This window comes from Ammodytes marinus (genome assembly GCF_949987685.1).
Source record: "Ammodytes marinus genome assembly, chromosome: 22".
Classification (NCBI taxonomy): Eukaryota; Metazoa; Chordata; class Actinopteri; order Uranoscopiformes; family Ammodytidae; genus Ammodytes; species Ammodytes marinus.
In genome coordinates this window covers 17,096,324-17,114,166 of record NC_137226.1, presented here as the reverse complement: position 1 = coordinate 17,114,166, position 17,843 = coordinate 17,096,324, and the positions used below count along the sequence as shown (strand labels likewise).

The 17,843-nt window shown below is 42.5% G+C and overlaps 1 protein-coding gene across 1 annotated transcript in view; it reads right to left on the bottom strand.

Moving 5' to 3' along the window:
• Positions 1-17,843, bottom strand: part of camk1da (calcium/calmodulin-dependent protein kinase 1Da) — a 53,503-nt gene that overhangs the window by 13,562 nt on the left and 22,098 nt on the right. The window contains exons 2-3 of the mRNA XM_080051260.1: positions 12,129-12,260; positions 8,945-9,019 (exon numbers count right to left, since the gene is read on the bottom strand). Of these exons, the coding sequence (XP_079907386.1) occupies positions 8,945-9,019; positions 12,129-12,260 (207 nt within the window). The remainder of the gene's footprint in view (positions 1-8,944; positions 9,020-12,128; positions 12,261-17,843) is intronic.

The following is a 17,843-nucleotide window of genomic DNA, read 5'->3' as shown; positions in this document are numbered from 1 at the left end:
GAGTAAACATGACCTGATTTCTTAGCTATTAAGGGAAAAATCATTAATTAAAAAATTAATTTGGGCATTGGTTCTGCTTTGAATTTCTCCATGCACCGGCTAAAGTAATGGACACCAAGACGATCTATTCATTTAATGCCTCGTTTTATAACATTTAATAAAATGACATGCAGACTGCCTCGTCTACACAACAACAGTGCATGTAACACTCAACGACATACATTTGAACATTTCCAACATGTCAGACTGTGTCATTGGATAGAACCATAAATCCCTGGACTTATTTCGATCATTTTCACAGGTGTGTTTACACAGTCCATCAACACTTATCTAAAAGGGGGACAGTTATTCTATGTCTCATATTAAAGCTATAGTGTGTAACTCCTGTCGCCCCCCCCCCCCCCCCATGAGTAATTCTGAGTAATTACAACAACACTGTCAGCACATCTACATGGAGTCAGCCTTCTGTGAACGTCGGTCGCTTCCTTTTTGGGATTTTTGTTCATTCTGCCGTTCATAGATTTTTTTTTCTTACCAGTAGAGTCAACTATTGAAACATTTCACAGCCGATCTCACTATACACCATAGCTTTAAGAAATCACAAAGCAATAGAAAGCATATTTAATCAAAAAGAGACATAATATCAAACATAATGTACATTAGATCTATTCAAACAGTGTTACTCTGTTATGAACTGTAAGGGATTTGGTTGGGGGAGACAGAATCCTCTTTCTAACTCAAAGCCAGCCCATCTTCCTCTACCCGTAAATCTCTTTGCTTTTATTGCCTTTTTCGCTTTTATTTCCTGAGAAATGACACGTGGCTTTTCTTGACCTTGAGGTGAATGTTCAGGTTTCAATTTGACGCTATCAGAATATATATGGTTCTCAGCATGCTCGCTAACTGGGCCTTGTTTAAATCAAATAGGCTGCAGGCAATGGTCACACCTTTCCTCTCTCAATAAAGAAACCCAAGTAGTTATGAACAACAACAAACCATTTTAAAGGAGAAGTAAGTGATATTTCTTTGTTAATATATAGGTGTTAAATCACTCAATATTCACACAGCAATCACTTAAACAGTATGCACAGTTCATAAGACAGGTCTTCAGCCTTGCAGTGATTGTCGGATAAAATGTTGAGTGTCCCGCTTGTTTTTTTGCAATCAGGAGACAGAGCGCTATAAAGAGGCGGGTCTCTGTGCCCGTGAACGATGACCATCGCGGCACTATTTGTGGTGACGTATAGGGACGAGGGAGGGGACCGCTAACTACAGAAAAAGACAGAAAGTTAGCTAGACGGACCATATCACTTACTTCTCCTTTAAAGGATTTAAATAGTACCACATATAATATGTCTATTAATTGGTAACATATGCTGTCTTAGGTTTGACCACATTGTCAGATGCTGCATACTCTGAAATTGGATTTGCTACAAGCTTGTTCCTATTACTACATGCATTTTTAATCTTCCACTAACATACAATTCACAGTACATACAGTATCAACATAAAGCCCAGATAGCACTGGGTTGCATTTATTTTCATAGCACCTATTGCCTGGCTGGTGGTGAAGGTTACATAAGACTATGTGATGAACGGGGGAGCGTACCTCTATCGACCCACGACCTCAACGCAACTACACGCTAACATTCCCTAAATGAGATTCCTGTCTGCCCCGAGGAAAAGCCTGCCGTCTCCTATAACAGCACATAACCATAACCAACGAGCTTATTACTGCAGTGATTGGAACAAATTCATGTTTGCTCAAGGCAAGGCAAGCGCTCCTGAACATTTGTGCTGAGATAGGAAGCAGTTTGGCCCGTCAGCAAAATGATGGTCACAGATGCTGCCTGCTATACAGTGACGATGCTGCTACTGTCTGTCTGTCTGTCTGTCTGTCTGTCTGTCTGTCTGTCTGTCTGTCTGTGTGCTTAAAGAGAGAACAGCCTGCAGCAGAGAGAGAGAGACCCGAACCACTCTGTCTTTTTAATGCTTGTACACTTCTATATTTTAACATGTTTTTCGCACCGAAGCAACATTTTCTCTGGTTCTCTGTCTGAATAGAAGACAAGCAGGATCCTAAAAGCAGCACTGTCATGGGGAGGTGGCACAGCATATATATGAATTATAACAATCACAAATGTAACAAGGTCTGGAGGATGATGCTCTTAGATGAACCAAAAAGCTTGTCAAGTAAGTTAAAAAAAAAAGCCATCCAGTAAACAGCGAGTTACTGCTTCATTAAAGATGCATTCATTTTTTTGCCCTACTTTTTCTTATGTTTGATTTTTTTTCGGTCCTGTGGAGAGCATCCAATACTCAAAGCCACATTAGCATTCATTTAGAAAATAAGGTTTCTGGCAAACTCACCAAAGTAAGTCCAGACTTCAATCATTTAACAGATGCTAAAAGGGGGAATACTCTGGGGGGGTGGGGGGAGGGGGGGGCTTCACAAGCGCTACCTTTTTATATTAAAGATGGCAATTAAAAATTCATGAGGGCAGCATTAAAATTCTCCATATAAAGTTAGTGTGGTGAGCATGTTCACACATCCACCAGACACAGAGCATTATAAGCGATGTTATTGATGTTATTTGTGGCCCACCTGGTAAATCATAGCCCAATATTCAAAATCTAGCAGTTGATCAGCTAAATACACCTATGTTTCTACTAGTACATACTGCACCAGTGTCTTGTTTTTGGTCAGTGTGTCTGAGTGTCGTTTTTTAAGTCGACATATCTATCAAATGCAACCAAACAGACAAAACCAGCAGCAGCAACACATATGACGTTTTATGACATTTCAAAACCACAAAACAATTCTCTCTCATGCTGATAATGCCACGTGGTCACACCCCCAAAATGCCATAACCCACGAGTTACCTCTGACCCTGTCACTATGGCAACTGACCCATGTTCCATTTTACATGAACAGATGGAGAGAAGGAAAAAAAAAACTGGGAAAAAAAACAACAGAAAAATTTGCAAGGGAGTTGGGGGCGAGAGGCAAGAGGTGACGGCAGCGGAAATAAGGTGTGAGAGCAGAATGAACTGAAAGAAGCAAAGAGCAGATGGTGTGAGAGAGGAGAGGAGAGAGGTGGAGAGAGGAGAGGAGAGAGGAGAGGAGAGAGGTGGAGGAAGGGAGGTGTACAGGAGGAGCAGGGGTACTGTCTGATTCAAACTTGATTAGAAATAAAAGCAATGTGTTGAAATGCATCAAAACAAAATAATGAGACAGTTGGAAAATGTGGGTTTTACAGTCAAAACCTCGGGGGACTGAATACCTGTGCTATGAAGTACAACAGAAATAAATACATAAAAACAGCAGCGTATGTCATAAACTCAATTGCTGCTCAGAGTCAGAGCAGGGAACCCAGTCAAACCTTCACTCAAAGTGATGAGATCCTATTGTTGATCAACTGTAATATCGGATGTAATAACCCTTATGTGTCAGTCATTGCAACTCCCCTTTCATAACGTTTTTAATGAGAGAATTCCAGGCTTCGTTTAGTCACCGTGGTGCGCAGAGCATAACTAATCATACTAAAAAAACTAGAATTGCCTGGCTCGAACGAGGACATTATTCAGTTAAGATTGAATGGGGATCATCCCTTCATTGTCACGCAACTACTGGTAGTAGTAGGTCCAGCCAGGGGAAAATAATCCCTCCCTCTGTTTACTGGTTGATTCGTGACAACATGAAACTCAATTTAAAAGGTTAACATTGGAGGTAAACAGCTTAATCAGAGTAAGACCTCTTGACTGGAGTCTGGCCCACACACAGACAGATTTAAAGTGATGTAACACACCTCTCACACACACAAGGAGAGTGGATAACCTGTGGTAAGTCGTATACTACCATGGAAGTGTCTTCAAACAATGAAATAAACATGATTAACCACTGGGATCATAGTAACTGTGAAGGGGTCATGTGTGTACCGTCGTGTCTCGTCATGTCAGCTTGTTAGCTTGCTAGCTAGGGACTGGAGAAGGCAACTCTTCCTTGATAACGACAACACGAAGATATTAGCATACATTAACTGCAGCTTTGCTCATCAATACACACTGTTTGATGCCTTGTTTGGTCTGGTAGCTTATAGTAGCTAACGTTAGCTAATGTGACTAAACCACCTTACATAGCTATTGTTGTATATCTGACATTAGTGAGTCTACTGCTGAGTTTACTGACTTTGTGACTCTTTGCTGACTGTTACAGTATGTTCTAGCATTAGCATTAACCTAATTTCTACATCTTGCAAAAATGGCCTTTGTTAAGCAAGAGTTACATAGTGTTGCCTTAAAGCACTGTGTTCTGGGCTTGCTGATGAGGACAGCTCTGTCACAAATACAACATGTAAAATCACCTTTAACTTAAAGGAATACTTCACCCATAAAATAACTATTATAATATAATGAATGAGGTTTTTCTTCCCTCAGTCTTCCCTTAGTTCAGCTGTCCTGTTAATCCTAACCCTTACTGTGATGTCACGAGAAGGAAAATGTAGGTTAGACAGTGAGACCATAAAACACTCTTTATGATCTGCCTTTTCTCAGGCTAGGATGATCTGATTTAAAAAATGTTTGCACATGTATACTAAATAGGATCTACAAATTAAATACACCTTCATATTCCAACTGGTGAAGTAGGTCTTTAAGTATACATTAGCACGGAAATTATACCCCAAATGCCTTAAGCTTAACATCTACAGCAGACACATTGCAATTTACTTCATAATAAAAGCCTTTAGGCGGGATTGAAAATGTCGCAATGCACCACTCTGCCTGCTGCTGAACATTAACACTATTTAATATCAGCTAAACTGTCAGTTAGAACGTCCACTATCAGATGAGACCTGAACTTAACTATGTCACAGTAACCTGTTTAGGAGACACATCCACCTTATCAACATATAACTGAGACTGTTACAATGAGCTCTTAAAGCTACAGCTCAGCTTCTCTTTCTGCCATTGTCTCTATCAACACTCCCGACTAGTTATGAGTACATTTGTGACTGTCAGTCTTCAGTCAGCTGTCATTAAAATAAATCAAAAAACAGAAGAAAGTCATCAGTATAAAAATCATAAATGCAGTGCATGGAAAATAACATGTAGATCCAATCATTCACGTTTCCTTTTAGCTGATTATGACAAAATTGCTTCTTCCTGAATTCCAGAGCCAGATCCCAGAACAATGGGATTAACCATTTCATATTAAAGGAATTTAAAATGTGCAGTTTTACAGTCACACAAGAAGTAGTTTCATGATTTTCTTTAAACTACAGTATACTTGGAAGGACCCAAAACAGTAGGCAACAGATAGTCCATTGACATTGGGTTGTCAACATGGGGGACTGTTGTGTCATATACAGCCTGAGACTACAATGTGTCCAAAGTAAGTGCCAAACAGCCACACCAGTCTTCCCCTCTTATGCAAGCAGCAGTAACCCTCCTGAGAGGGTTAGTAGGGCACCTATGGGTGGGCCATCCAGCTTCCCTGTACATCAACCCTGACCATCAAAGCAGAGACGATACTGATGTAATCTAGGCATTGGAGCTGCACATGCTGTGTTTTGTGTGTGTGTGTATGTGTATGTGTATGTGTGTGTGTGTGTGTGTGTGTGTGTGTGTGTGTGTGTGTGTGTGTGTGTGTGTGTGTGTGTGTGTGTGTGTGTGTGTGAGTTCCGGTGAGATTTTTGTGAGCGTGTTAGTGTATGAGATTATGTCTTCTCAGGAGAGCTGTCATTAATATGTGCATGTGCGTGTGTGTGTGTGTGTGTGTGTGTGTGTGTGTGTGTGTGTGTGTGTGTGTGTGTGTGTGTGTGTGTGTGTGTGTGAGGTGATGGGTGGGTGGGCAGAAGAATAAGAAGTGTGAGAAACGCTGAGATGTACTATGAATGTTTGGCTCATGTATAGTGTTTTATGAATCACTGAAGGAAAAATGATTATTGTTCCAAATTTCTCTGTGAACTACCTGTTTAAATTGCTATCGTTTTTCATAGTCTTACCTTTCTCTGAAAAGTCCTTATGTTTCTGTTTTTTAAAATGAAATGTTAAAGTAGTCAAATTCACAACTATCAGAGTTTGTAATTAAATGAGTTTGCTTGAGGGGTTACTTGGGCAATTTAGCCCTGCACTTCCATAAAGAGAAAGAAAGAAAAAAGAAGGAAAATTGTTGTACCCAAGCTGTAGCCTACATTTCCCATACTGCAGTGCAAAAAGACAAATAGCATGTTAGACCAGGTGCTTCAATGTCAAATTACCTTGGGCTCACAAGAATGGATGCTCTCTCCTACTGGGGGGGGTCCACTGAAAAACACTCTTAAATCTCAACACACTCTAAAGCTAAATAGACTTGAACCATACTGCTGTGTATGCTTTATAGACAAATGCCTGGAGAACCACAACAGAGTCAGTCACATTCAAACAACCTCCACCTTTCAGGGTAAAAGAAAAGACCTCTTTGTGCCACAGTGAATCAAAGTGGTAGTGAGCATAGCTAGGTGCATTTAGCTAGAGGTTAAATGTGACAAAAGAGTCCATTTACAGGCTCCGATTGTACAGCCTCAGTAGAACATTGAACCATAAATCTAAAAAGGACCAGACTAATAAAAAAAAATGTAAAAGGAAATTGAGGGCCAGATTTATAAGATCATTTATTTCACATACCATGCCTCCCTAAATCCCAATTCTTCCAAACGCCATATCTCCAATTTGTAACAAAGGCTTAATAAATTCAGTCTGAGTCATTGGCCGCGTTTCCCAGATTCGATCGTTCTTTGGGGCCAAAGAAGGGTCGAAAGAAGGGTTCGCCAAAGAACGAGCGTTAAGATACGGGTGTTTCCCAGATGGCTTCTTAAGTGCCATCTTTGGAGAACGCGTAAGACGAAGCGAAAGAAGCTCTTTAGTGGGAGCTGTCCACCACGGTCGTGCTGAAACTGAATAAATCGATGCCAGGCGAATCGATCACCCACCTCTTTATCAGCGCATAAGTCACACACAGCGCCCCGTGGTCACCCCCACACAGGTGGAATTAGGCTACGCATGTATCGTGTGTGTGGGGGGGTGTGTGGGTGCGAGGGGGGGGGGGGGGGTGTGGCAACAAGTGTATCCAAGTAGTAATCAAGCCCATTAGCGCATATATACCCCGTGGATAGGCACACACATGTGAGAGTGGAAGAAAGCGGCAGCAAAAGAAACAAGCGGGCACCGTCGTTTACCGCGGAGGAGATGGGCGTCTTAGTGGACGAGGTCTGGCAGCGCCGGGGAGTTTTATTCGGGGGAACAAGGGGCAAAAAGAACATCACGGTGAAGAACCGTGTTAGGCTGGCCATAGCCGAAAATATGTCCCCCTCCATCCCATGTGGCCTGCGTGACTGGCGTGCTGTGAGGAAGAAGTGGCAGGAGTTCCAGAACCAAACAAAAAGGAAGAGTGCGAAGGTTTCACTAATCAATCTCCCTTCGTTGCAGGTGATGCAGACGCCCAGTAAAGACAGCGCGGAGTAACCCCTCCCCCATATGGTTTCAATAAACTACTTTGGTTTCCTTTTCAACCATGTATTGTGTGGATCATTTTGCATTGAAATGAGAGTGTCAAACCTATAGCAACAAAAAGTCCCAGGCAATTTGTAATTTATCTAAGCGTAGGTTAATGACGTGTGCGTATAGTGCGCCCTTTCAACAGCATTCCAGTGCCAGACTTTCAGGTAAAGCACTCGGACACTGCAGCAATAGTGTGCAGGACGTTACATGTAGCCTACATCTGCTGGTTCTGTTTATTTATTTTATTATTAGAGAGTTGATATGGGTGATGTGGTGGTTGTGGGTTTATAGTTTAGTGATCAGTGCTTGGTGACTGGTGGTGAAGAGGTAGGGGCTGGGGGTTGTTGGACCTCAGAAGAGGTTGATATGTTCTTAAAAACGCAGCGCAGCCAGAAGCTGCATCTCCGGGCTGAAGGAAAAATTGCATGTGTGTGGAGACACCAGAGTGATCAGCCGTTGGATCTCCGCACGGCCGGGGCAGTCGGTACTTTGCCTGGACGGCCCGGTCTGATAGCACGTCCAGTGGGGAGAAGTGCCGACGCACGTATGCATTTATGTAAACCGTCTGGCTTCGCGCACGGCGAGGCTGTTGTATTGCAGCCATGGTTTCTCACACGCGCGGACTTTGGCAACGCCTTTATAGCAGGTGGAGCCGCTCTGGATGAGGTTCAGCTGAGTTCAATTAAATCTGTTTCCTTGATATCTGTCAAATGCCACAGGGTTGTGGATGTTTTTTTATGTGTAGTACTATAAACTCACATGTGTGTGGAAAACGTAAACGTGTAATTCATTAAAACATTTTTTTCTCTACTATTAGTTTATGTTTATTGCGCCAGGTCCGCATTGAACATTGTTTTATTATTTCGAAAAGTGGAGGAAATAAATTTCCCTGACGCGGCATGATCACTGACGATTTGGTCGCTAAGAAGGTTGAAAGAGTGGGTCAGCGCCGTCGTACAGTTCGTTCTTAGTGAAAGAGCTACTTTCGCTAAGAACGAATCTGGGAAACGCATTCTTCTTTCACAGCGTTCTTAAGAGCGCTCCAAAGAAGTACTTAGCCCAAAGAGGCTCTTAACGAATCTGGGAAACGCGGCCATTGTCAGTTTAATGTGCCTGACTGTGAACTGGGACACTCGGTAATCTCTCCTTCCTTATTTCCTCTCATCTCTCTTCTGTTGACTTTATTAATAGAGGGATAATCTCCATGTGTAAAATCAGTGGCTTGGCCCTTTAAGTTTCAGGAATAAAAAACACAAAAGTCCGACCAGGGACCATTACTGCATGTCATCCCCCCTCTCTCTGTCTCCCCATTTCAACTCTGTACTGTCTAATAAAGCTTGAAAATGCCAAAAAATTATCTTAAAAAAACAAAAACAAACACATAAACAGAGAAGGTTCTACTCACAGCTGCATAATCAGGTAGAGGTGGTCTGGGCTCTCGTAGATGTCCTCCAGAGCTACTATGTTCTCGTGCTGGATCCTGTCAAAGCAAAGACACACCATCAGTGAAGCAGCAGCATGGATTACATTCAACTGACTCAACTAAATGACTTTGAATCCCAATCACTGCCATTGAACCCAGACGTCACCATTCAAGTTTCTGCCATATTACACAAACATAAGCGATGATCCACACAGTTATACTCAGTGACAGTTTGTGATTTGAATTTGTTTTAACATTAGGGCGATCCCCCGTCTTCCCGCCACATGTCAAAGTGTCCCTGGGCAAGACACTGAACCCCCGAATTGCTCCCGGTAGTTAGCTTGCACCCTGCGCGGTAGCTGCCGCTATTGATGTATGAATGTGTGTGAATGTGTACAAGACAATGTAAAGCGCTTTGGGTCTGTGAAAAACCAGGGAAAAGCGCCATATATAAGTGGAGTCCATTTACTATTCGTTTCTCAACTGACAAAATAGCCATTTACATTTAGTACATTGTACATGTATAACTAAGTCCGTTCATAGCTGTCCATCATATTGACAGATATCAACCTGCAGACAGAGTATGACCCCTTGGCAAGGAAATGCAGATGGTCAAATGAATTTTTTTCAATTAATTTTTTCCTGGTTGCCAGAAAACACAATCTGCTGATGAAAATTGAGAATTTGGCCCAATAATCATTTTCATCCTCCCCTCACGTCTCTGCTCCTTTCTTTCAAGTCTGTCCTGATTGCTCCATGGTAACAATGATGTGTGTGTGTGTGTGTGTGTGTGTGTGTGTGTGTGTGTGTGTGTGTGTGTGTGTGTGTGTGTGTGTGTGTGTGTGTGTGAGAGTGTGTGTGTATATTATTCGTTATCCTAACACCTCATACTTTGTAGAAACACGATTGATTTTGTTAGTGGGTGTGTGGGTTAATCATCTGTGCATGATGATGAACAGTGGTTATTCCCACGGGTATGTCTCTTTCTCACACACACACACACACACACTCACACACACACACACACACACACACACGACACGTGCAAACACGCTCACACATAGGAATGCACAGCAGGTGCACAGGTGAGTATTAAACACTTATTATGGAGTGTATGACCTCAGTGATGGCAGGCAGGAAATTAACCACAGAGCTGAGTCGTGACTCATACACACTACATGCACACACACACACACACACACACACACACACACACACACACACACACACACACACACACACACACACACACACACACACACACACACAGTGCAGGTTGAAAAGGGATAATGTCGGTGTATTCAAGCTCTGCCTGGGATAATGAAGAGCTAGCAGTGTAATGTCAGGGGGAAAGCGAGGTGGCATTCAGAAAAAAGCCTCATCTACACTACAGGCTACAGGCTTTGTTGTTCTCATTGATGGATTCCTCCTGCATGTGTCTTCCTTTACTGCTTCATACAACTGGAGCCATGTGTGACACTTCAATCTGTCCTTTTAGTGCTTCAACTTATTGCCATAAAACATTTCTGATATATGCCGAAAAGGCTAAGATGATAAACACAAACTTAATCAGCCACTATTTTGGTTATTGATTCAAAATGAATTCATATATCAAATAAAATGGCCAAACATTCTCCAATTTCAGCTCCACAATTCACAATTGGTGCTTTTCTCTGTTTCATATATTTGGAAATTAAAGGTGGGGTCATCGATTCTGGAGAACGCTCGGTGTCAAAATCACTTCTTGTCAAAAGCAGTGAATATCTCCCCAACTGTCCGTAAAGTGTGTGCGCGTAAAAAAAAAACGTGGCGTCCATACACAGCCTAGGCTCTGTAAACGCAAACACAGTATGGGGGAAGTAGCGGAGATTGTGAGGAGATATTCACTGATTTTTGACATGAAGCGTCCAGAATCGCTGACTCCACCTTTAAATACCATTCCACTAAATCTAAAGCTTATCTTTATTTGCAGAGGGAGTTACAGCATTCTCTTCCTGATGTGTTGGTGTAGACTCATGATTGGATTCCCCTCCAAAGCCGTGCTGGTGTGTCTGGGTTGGACAGAGACAGCCGGTCTGCTCACTAACGCACTAATTTCTTTACACTAATGAAACTCATTTGTCTTAATGAGAGTCGGCATCCCTCCCTCGTTACTGGAAGCAGTTCTCATTTTCTCTAACGCTATACGCAGTACCGCCATATTAACCAATGTATCCTATCTTACTGCATATTACAACTCGTTTTTTTTTTATAGCATGCAGCTGGTTTGACATTTGTGTGACTTCATTATTGTGTGGAAAGACAGGTCCCTGTTGTTGATTTTTTTTTTGCACGTTTGACCTCCCCGTGAGACCCTTGGTGATTCCAATTGATCCGTGTCGTCAATTGAACGTTTGCTATGATGTTTCCAAAACATGGCAGCTCATTCATTCTATTATAAATGCTGCTCACCACAGCACATTAAGGTTTATTTCGCATACGTAAGCATTGGTCTCTCTCTGCCACTACATTTATCCATTATAGCAGAAAACTCTCTGCATACAATATGGTTGCCATTTCAATACACAAATGATATGCAACCTTAAAATGATTTTTTAGAGACCATCAATGCCTTGTCAAATTACAACTGTAACGGCAAAATCAAATAAATACTAAAGCACGTCCTATTCTCTTAATGGACTAAACGTGTTGTGTTTAAACTGGTGAGTGTTCATCTCATCTCTTTGAACAACATTATGCTGTCACTTCCATTTAAACCAACTAAATCCACCAACCATGAATTCACTCACAGGATCTGTCCATACTTGCCCTGAACTCCAATAGAGAGCAAAGCTTCTGAAAGAAACATAACAGGATTTTTTTGTGTTAAATACTGTGCAGCTGTTTTATGCTCACACAGACAGAAGTTGCCGTTGTTGCTAGTTTGTGTGTGTGTGTGTGTGTGTGTGTGTGTGGAAGGTGGGCTGTGGATCGTGACCCGAGGGTGGGGGTTTTGGGGGGGGGGGGGGAGGGGGTCGTGATATGTGAAAGAGGAGAGCAGAGATGCACAGTTGCCCAGGTAACCATGAATTAGGAGCCTTGTGCATTTGTGTGTGTGTGTATGTCCCCGTGTGTGTGTGTGTGTGTGTGTGTGTGTGTGTGTGTGTGTTAGTCGTGCAGCGCTCACTTCCTCAGCACGGCGATCTCGTTCTCGATGCTGCTCTCCTTGCCCTTCAGAGCCTTCTTAGGGATGCACTTCACCGCAAACATCCGCCCCGTCAGCCTATCCTGGGCCAGGACCACCTCGGAAAACGCTCCCCTGTAAACACATAGGAACAAAAGTCACGTGAGTCAAGAATAGATCATATATTAGACAGTGTAAACCTTCCATTCTTTGTCTTATTGGTGTTCACATGTAATAGGGATACAGAGTCAGCTGTGTGGAGTTGGGACACTAGTCTTTAAGAATTATGTCTCGAATATATCAAAGAAACTCATGGCTAAATCTACACCCTACACATATACCGGCGTGATGAACGAGCACATTATTTATTTAGAAGATATTCTAGCAGTAGCATATCCAGGCCATTTGAGGACAAATTGTTGACTTGATGACATCAAATCTGCATTTTTTTTTGCCAGGAATGAAAAACACACTCAAAAAATACTGGATCCTACATATCCCATCATGCAAATGGGTACTGGGGGAGGCTCGATCAACAACATTGCAAAAGCCAGCCTCCCTACATGATGACTGGACAAATCCTCTCTGTTTAGATGCAGAGACTACATCTGGCTACAGGTGAGCTCTGTATTAGTTAAAGAGCAGACAGCATACACTTTGTTGATTACTCTTGGATTGAGTAATTAAACAGTAAGCACTTATTTCTTGTATTAAGACAATATAGATAGCAATGCACATTTTATCAATTTAAAAAAGGGCTCCAAGGAGTCACTGAGAAAATTAGGATCTCAATCTTAAGAGTAAAAAGAAGTCATTTTATTGTGGCTGCCCTGCTTTATAACATGGGTCGTTAAACCCTCTCTGTCTGATAAACGACCATATCTTTCAATCTCCATTCCGCCAGTATCAATTCAGTTATTTAGCCTTTTCTGATCCCATTTTCCACAAGGTGATGCCTGTACCCGATCGTCTTAATGTGCAGAAAATGACTCTTCGTGTGATTGGATCTGCCGAGTGTAGCATATGAACGGTCGCAATCTTTTTTTTAAATTAAACTTATACTGCTACGCTCAAAAATCATTTCAATTTCACTGTTTCCCGCATCATAAAAAAAACGACTAAATAATAATCACAGTGCCGGTATCAGGCAAAATACCCGGAAATTTCAATTCAGCAGTGTGTTTCAGTTCTCGCATGAGTGTGTGTGTGTGTGTGTGTGTGTGTGTGTGTGTGTGTGTGTGTGTGTGTGTGTGTGTGTGTGTGTGTGTAAACTGCAACTTTGGCTATCTATGGCTGACATAAATCCAAAATGTACAAGGTTCCAAGACCCGCCCGAAGCACAATGATATTGAATTGAAGGCCATGATGATCAGGCTCTTTTAGGGTGTTTCATAGCCTGGCTGCTTGCTATTCCTTCCACAATATAGCCTCATAAAGTTGTTGTGGCACAGCTAGCCAACACAAAGCATTATTGGCATTTATTTGGAGTCGTGTGTCTGGCCACCTGAGGAATACAAGTCCAGTATTCACTCTCTTTTGAGCTCTGTTTGGTCCTCCAACCACATTTTTAATACCAAGGGATGTATCCTGCCCTTTAGCTGCTAATGCTTAACCATGTCCATTATGTATTTCTGCTGCTGTGAGTCGGGGAAAAAACCAAAGCCATTACCTGACAGATTGTGGTGCTTGTGCTGAGTGCAGCAACACGCTAATGGCAGTGGAGAAATGTAGGACAGCAATCATGTCTCTGTCTGGATGAATTGGAATAACTGTGGTGGTGATCCTTCAACTTTTCCTCTTGTCCCATTATGAGGTCAGAATTTGAATTTGTCCAAATATACATCATGTCCATTCTATTAACAGCAAAGCCTTATATTAACATCAATGCAGAGTTCTTTATACCTCTCTATCTTACACCTCTGACTGCTTGGAAAATGAGTTTGGAGTCAGCAGGCTGTCTTCCATACAAACGACACATTCATGTATCCATTCATTCATGGTTTTATTTGTGTGTCTTTTGGCTGCGTATCTCCTTGTGCTTTGAGTACGTTTTTAAGCTCCTCATTCAGGTGGAAAAAGGGCTGTGTGTTGTTGTGAACGACCTCTTCATTTGCAATAATATGTGTGTGTGTGTGTGTGTGTGTGTGCGCCGCCATTCAAAAGATCCCCCGAGCTCTTCAGAGCGGAGCGCGTTTGACAAGCCTATCAGTGGCCCCCACAAGGTCGACTGGCAATGGAATAACAGCAGCGGTAAACAACACACACAGAGCTTGTTGATGCCTTTTTTTTCTTTCCACTTGGAGATTTTTCTAACGCCAAATGCTCAGCAAGATTTCTCGTCCTCTTCTCACCCTCACTTCCTCCTCCTCCTCTCCCTCCATCCCTCTACCATTCTCTCTCTCTCTGTCTCTCACCTCTTTTACAGTGACCAAGAGATCATGGACCCGGTTTGAACCCCCGGTGTTAAAGGGGCACACCTCTGGGAATCAATCAGAGTCCCCCTTTAAAAAAGTCTGACAGAGCACGTGCACCAGACACCTGCTGCTTGCGCTGATAGCGGCTGTTTTGTGGGGTGTTTACGGTGACGTGGAGAAAACGAGTGGGCCGGGTCTGTTTGTATTGTTGCTTCACCGTGGTGTGGTGTGCGCGCAAATGCATACACACTTGGTTGGAGCTTTTCATTCATTGGCCTCAGATAAAGAGAGGGAGAGAGAGAGAGAGAGAGAGAGAGAGAGAGAGAGAGACAGAGAGACAGAGAGACAGAGGGAGAGACTGGTGCATATACATGAATGAGCCTCCACTGACAAAGAGAAGAAGGTGCTACGAGGAACTTTACAATATATCTGAAACAGTCTAATTTTTTCTCTGATGATCACAAATGACATGTAACAGCAAACGAGACCATCGGTGCAAAGAATGCTATTTTTATAGTTTTTCTTAATGCCATTGTCATGGGTACGCTCACCCTGGAACTATAGCTGGCGTAGTAAAAACCCTATCCTGATTTCAGAACCACAATCATAAACAGATTATTGTAAATGCAATGTTGCTGCGCAGCCAATCAACACTGATGTGTCCCTCAACAAAATGTTGATGTGCTCTAATCTCCATTCAAAAGTTATGATAAACCGGCCAGGGGAAAATAGAATTTGATTACTACATCACGAAGGAAAAGTGTCTATGTGTGTGTGTGTGTGTGTTTGTGTGTGTGTCTGTGTGTGTGTGTTTGTGTGTGTGTCTATGTGTGTGTGTGTAACAAAATCATCAAAAGTAAACCAGCTACTCGCACATTTAAAAACACACACTAACACCTCTATAACAACAGCAGCAGGCACACAGCATGGCCCGCTTCCCGTTGTATCAACCTTGAATGTATTTGCAACACACACACACACACACACACACACACACACGCACACACACACACACACACACTAAAAGAGCGGTGGAAGAGTTTCATCGGAGGAAAGGGACTTGTATAACATCTGGCAGTGGAGTTGACACGCCGGCCTGTGTTAGCGTGTGCGCTGGCAGTTTGACTAGGTGGCAGTACCCGCTTGCCGTAACCCGCGGCAACAGTGATTGCATTTCCCCCTGTATGAACCTGTGTAATTGTGTCAGTCGAGCTCCACTGCCTCTGTCAACGCGCCGCGGAGGAAATGCATCGACAGCCAGCGTGTGTCTCTTCATCAAGCAGACATCCAACAGCCAAACAGTCTGTTTCTCACACACACACACGAACGCACGCACACACACAAGCAGACACGCACACCCACATTATAAGACAGAGATAGAAATAGAGAGCACTAGAATAGACTGACAAGGTGACAGTGACACATTTAACAGGGAGAGTGATGTCAAGCTGAAAATACATTCATCCTACAAAGTTGATCCTTCGTGGCGTTCTTTTTTTTTTTTTTTACTGAAAGAATAAATCCACCTTGTAACAAAGTACAATAGCAACAAACAAACTAAATTCATTTGGTTTGGGCTTTTATATATTTACTTTTTGAAAAGCTATTTCAGTAAGGTGTGGTCAGGAAAGTGTCCCATCAATCAATCTTGCTCGGCACTGTGGTAGAGCTTTGGTGTCACGCCTTTTGAGTCCAAGAGCTCCAGCGTCTTTCTTAAGGGGCCTCCATGAATCAATCCCACGCAGAGAAATCCATTAGAGAAGAGGCTAAGAGGCCATAGCCGGTTAACGGACCAGAATGCAATGCAGCAGCGAGATGAGTTGGGATGTGATTAAAAGAAAGAAAGAGTGCTGATCTGGCTTAAAAACACCAGCTGTATTTATCTCATTTTGCTTGAACGGCAATAAATGACGTTCCTCCCTTCCTAACTCTGTTTACAGGCCAAAGTAATTACCTTAGTAGCTCATTAGCTAGTGGCTACGACGTGACTGTAGCGGACATACTCAGACAAGAAGAAGCTACAGTCACTGGACTTAATAGGGTCAGAGGTTTATTCATTTGGTCTTAATTTGAAAGATATTAGCAGGAACAATGGATATATTCAAGTATTTCAGTCAGGGCTCAGTGTCCACCCTTAACGATGAATCAATAGACTCTGTGAAGGCCAGCTGTGTCCTGAGATGCTCTCTTTGTTGCATAGAGGAGGCGGGAGGCAAGAAAAAAAGAAAAAAAAAAGGTTGTTCAACACTTTCCGTAGCCAACACCAAGGGGTGAGTGCTTTTGGAGCGCACCTCTAGTGACAGCAGTGTTAATTTTGGTAGCAAATTCTGATTTAGTCTTAGTCTTAGTCTTTTGAATATCACACCATTTAGTCTTAGTCCTATTTTAGTAATCTAAAATATTTTAGTCTTAGTCTAGTCTAGTCTACTAAATATAAGCAGATTTTAGTTTGACTAAATCTACAGCGGACTTCGTCGACTAAGTGTTTTTCTTCATTGAATGGTATTAAGGTTTGAATATGCAATACAGACACAGATTTAATGGTTGTAATACAAAACATGTATTCTATTAGTAATAATCTCACATAAAATCAGTGTACCTGACTGGATAGGGTGGGGGGGGGGCTTTAAGAGCCTGTGCCCGGGGGTCCATTATCTCATGATCTGTCTATGAACCAACTGGATTCCACAATCTTTTTTCTGATAATAATGCACAAGCATTATTTATAAAAAAAAATAAAATAAAGAAAATATTTTAAAAAAGTGGGGGGCCCCACACTAGGTCTTGAAACGGGCCCCGAGATCGTTAAGGCCGCCCCTGGGCAGCAGCAGCACGCAGTTGAGGTGCTCATACATTTGAGCAACTGCGCCTTCCTTTAAGCAACACTGCTGCCGCTGTGTGTTCGGACTTCTTTTGCATCAAAGCCTTTTAGATAATACAATTAGAGGTTTTAATTGAACGCTGTCCATGCGTCGGAGTTGATTGTAACTTAAAAACAGAAACTAACGGACGGAGGCGGCAGTTTCACATGGCTCTGTGTATTCAAACTCGAGACAGAGCCTACTACAAACAGATCGCGGAACTTAGCCGTTCCCCTAGACATCGTTAACGGGCAGGATATCCCTGACTATCATTTTTGTCCATCATACCGCAGAGTTTTTCAGCACAGCGGCTCACTCCACCCGCTCACACCTGCGCGGTCTCCCGTACCGACACAGGGTTGCATTCGCTGCTTTGCACTGATTGGATTTATTCCCAAGTTGTCCCACAAAAAGAGTAGTTCTGATTGGATCTCTTCTCCATT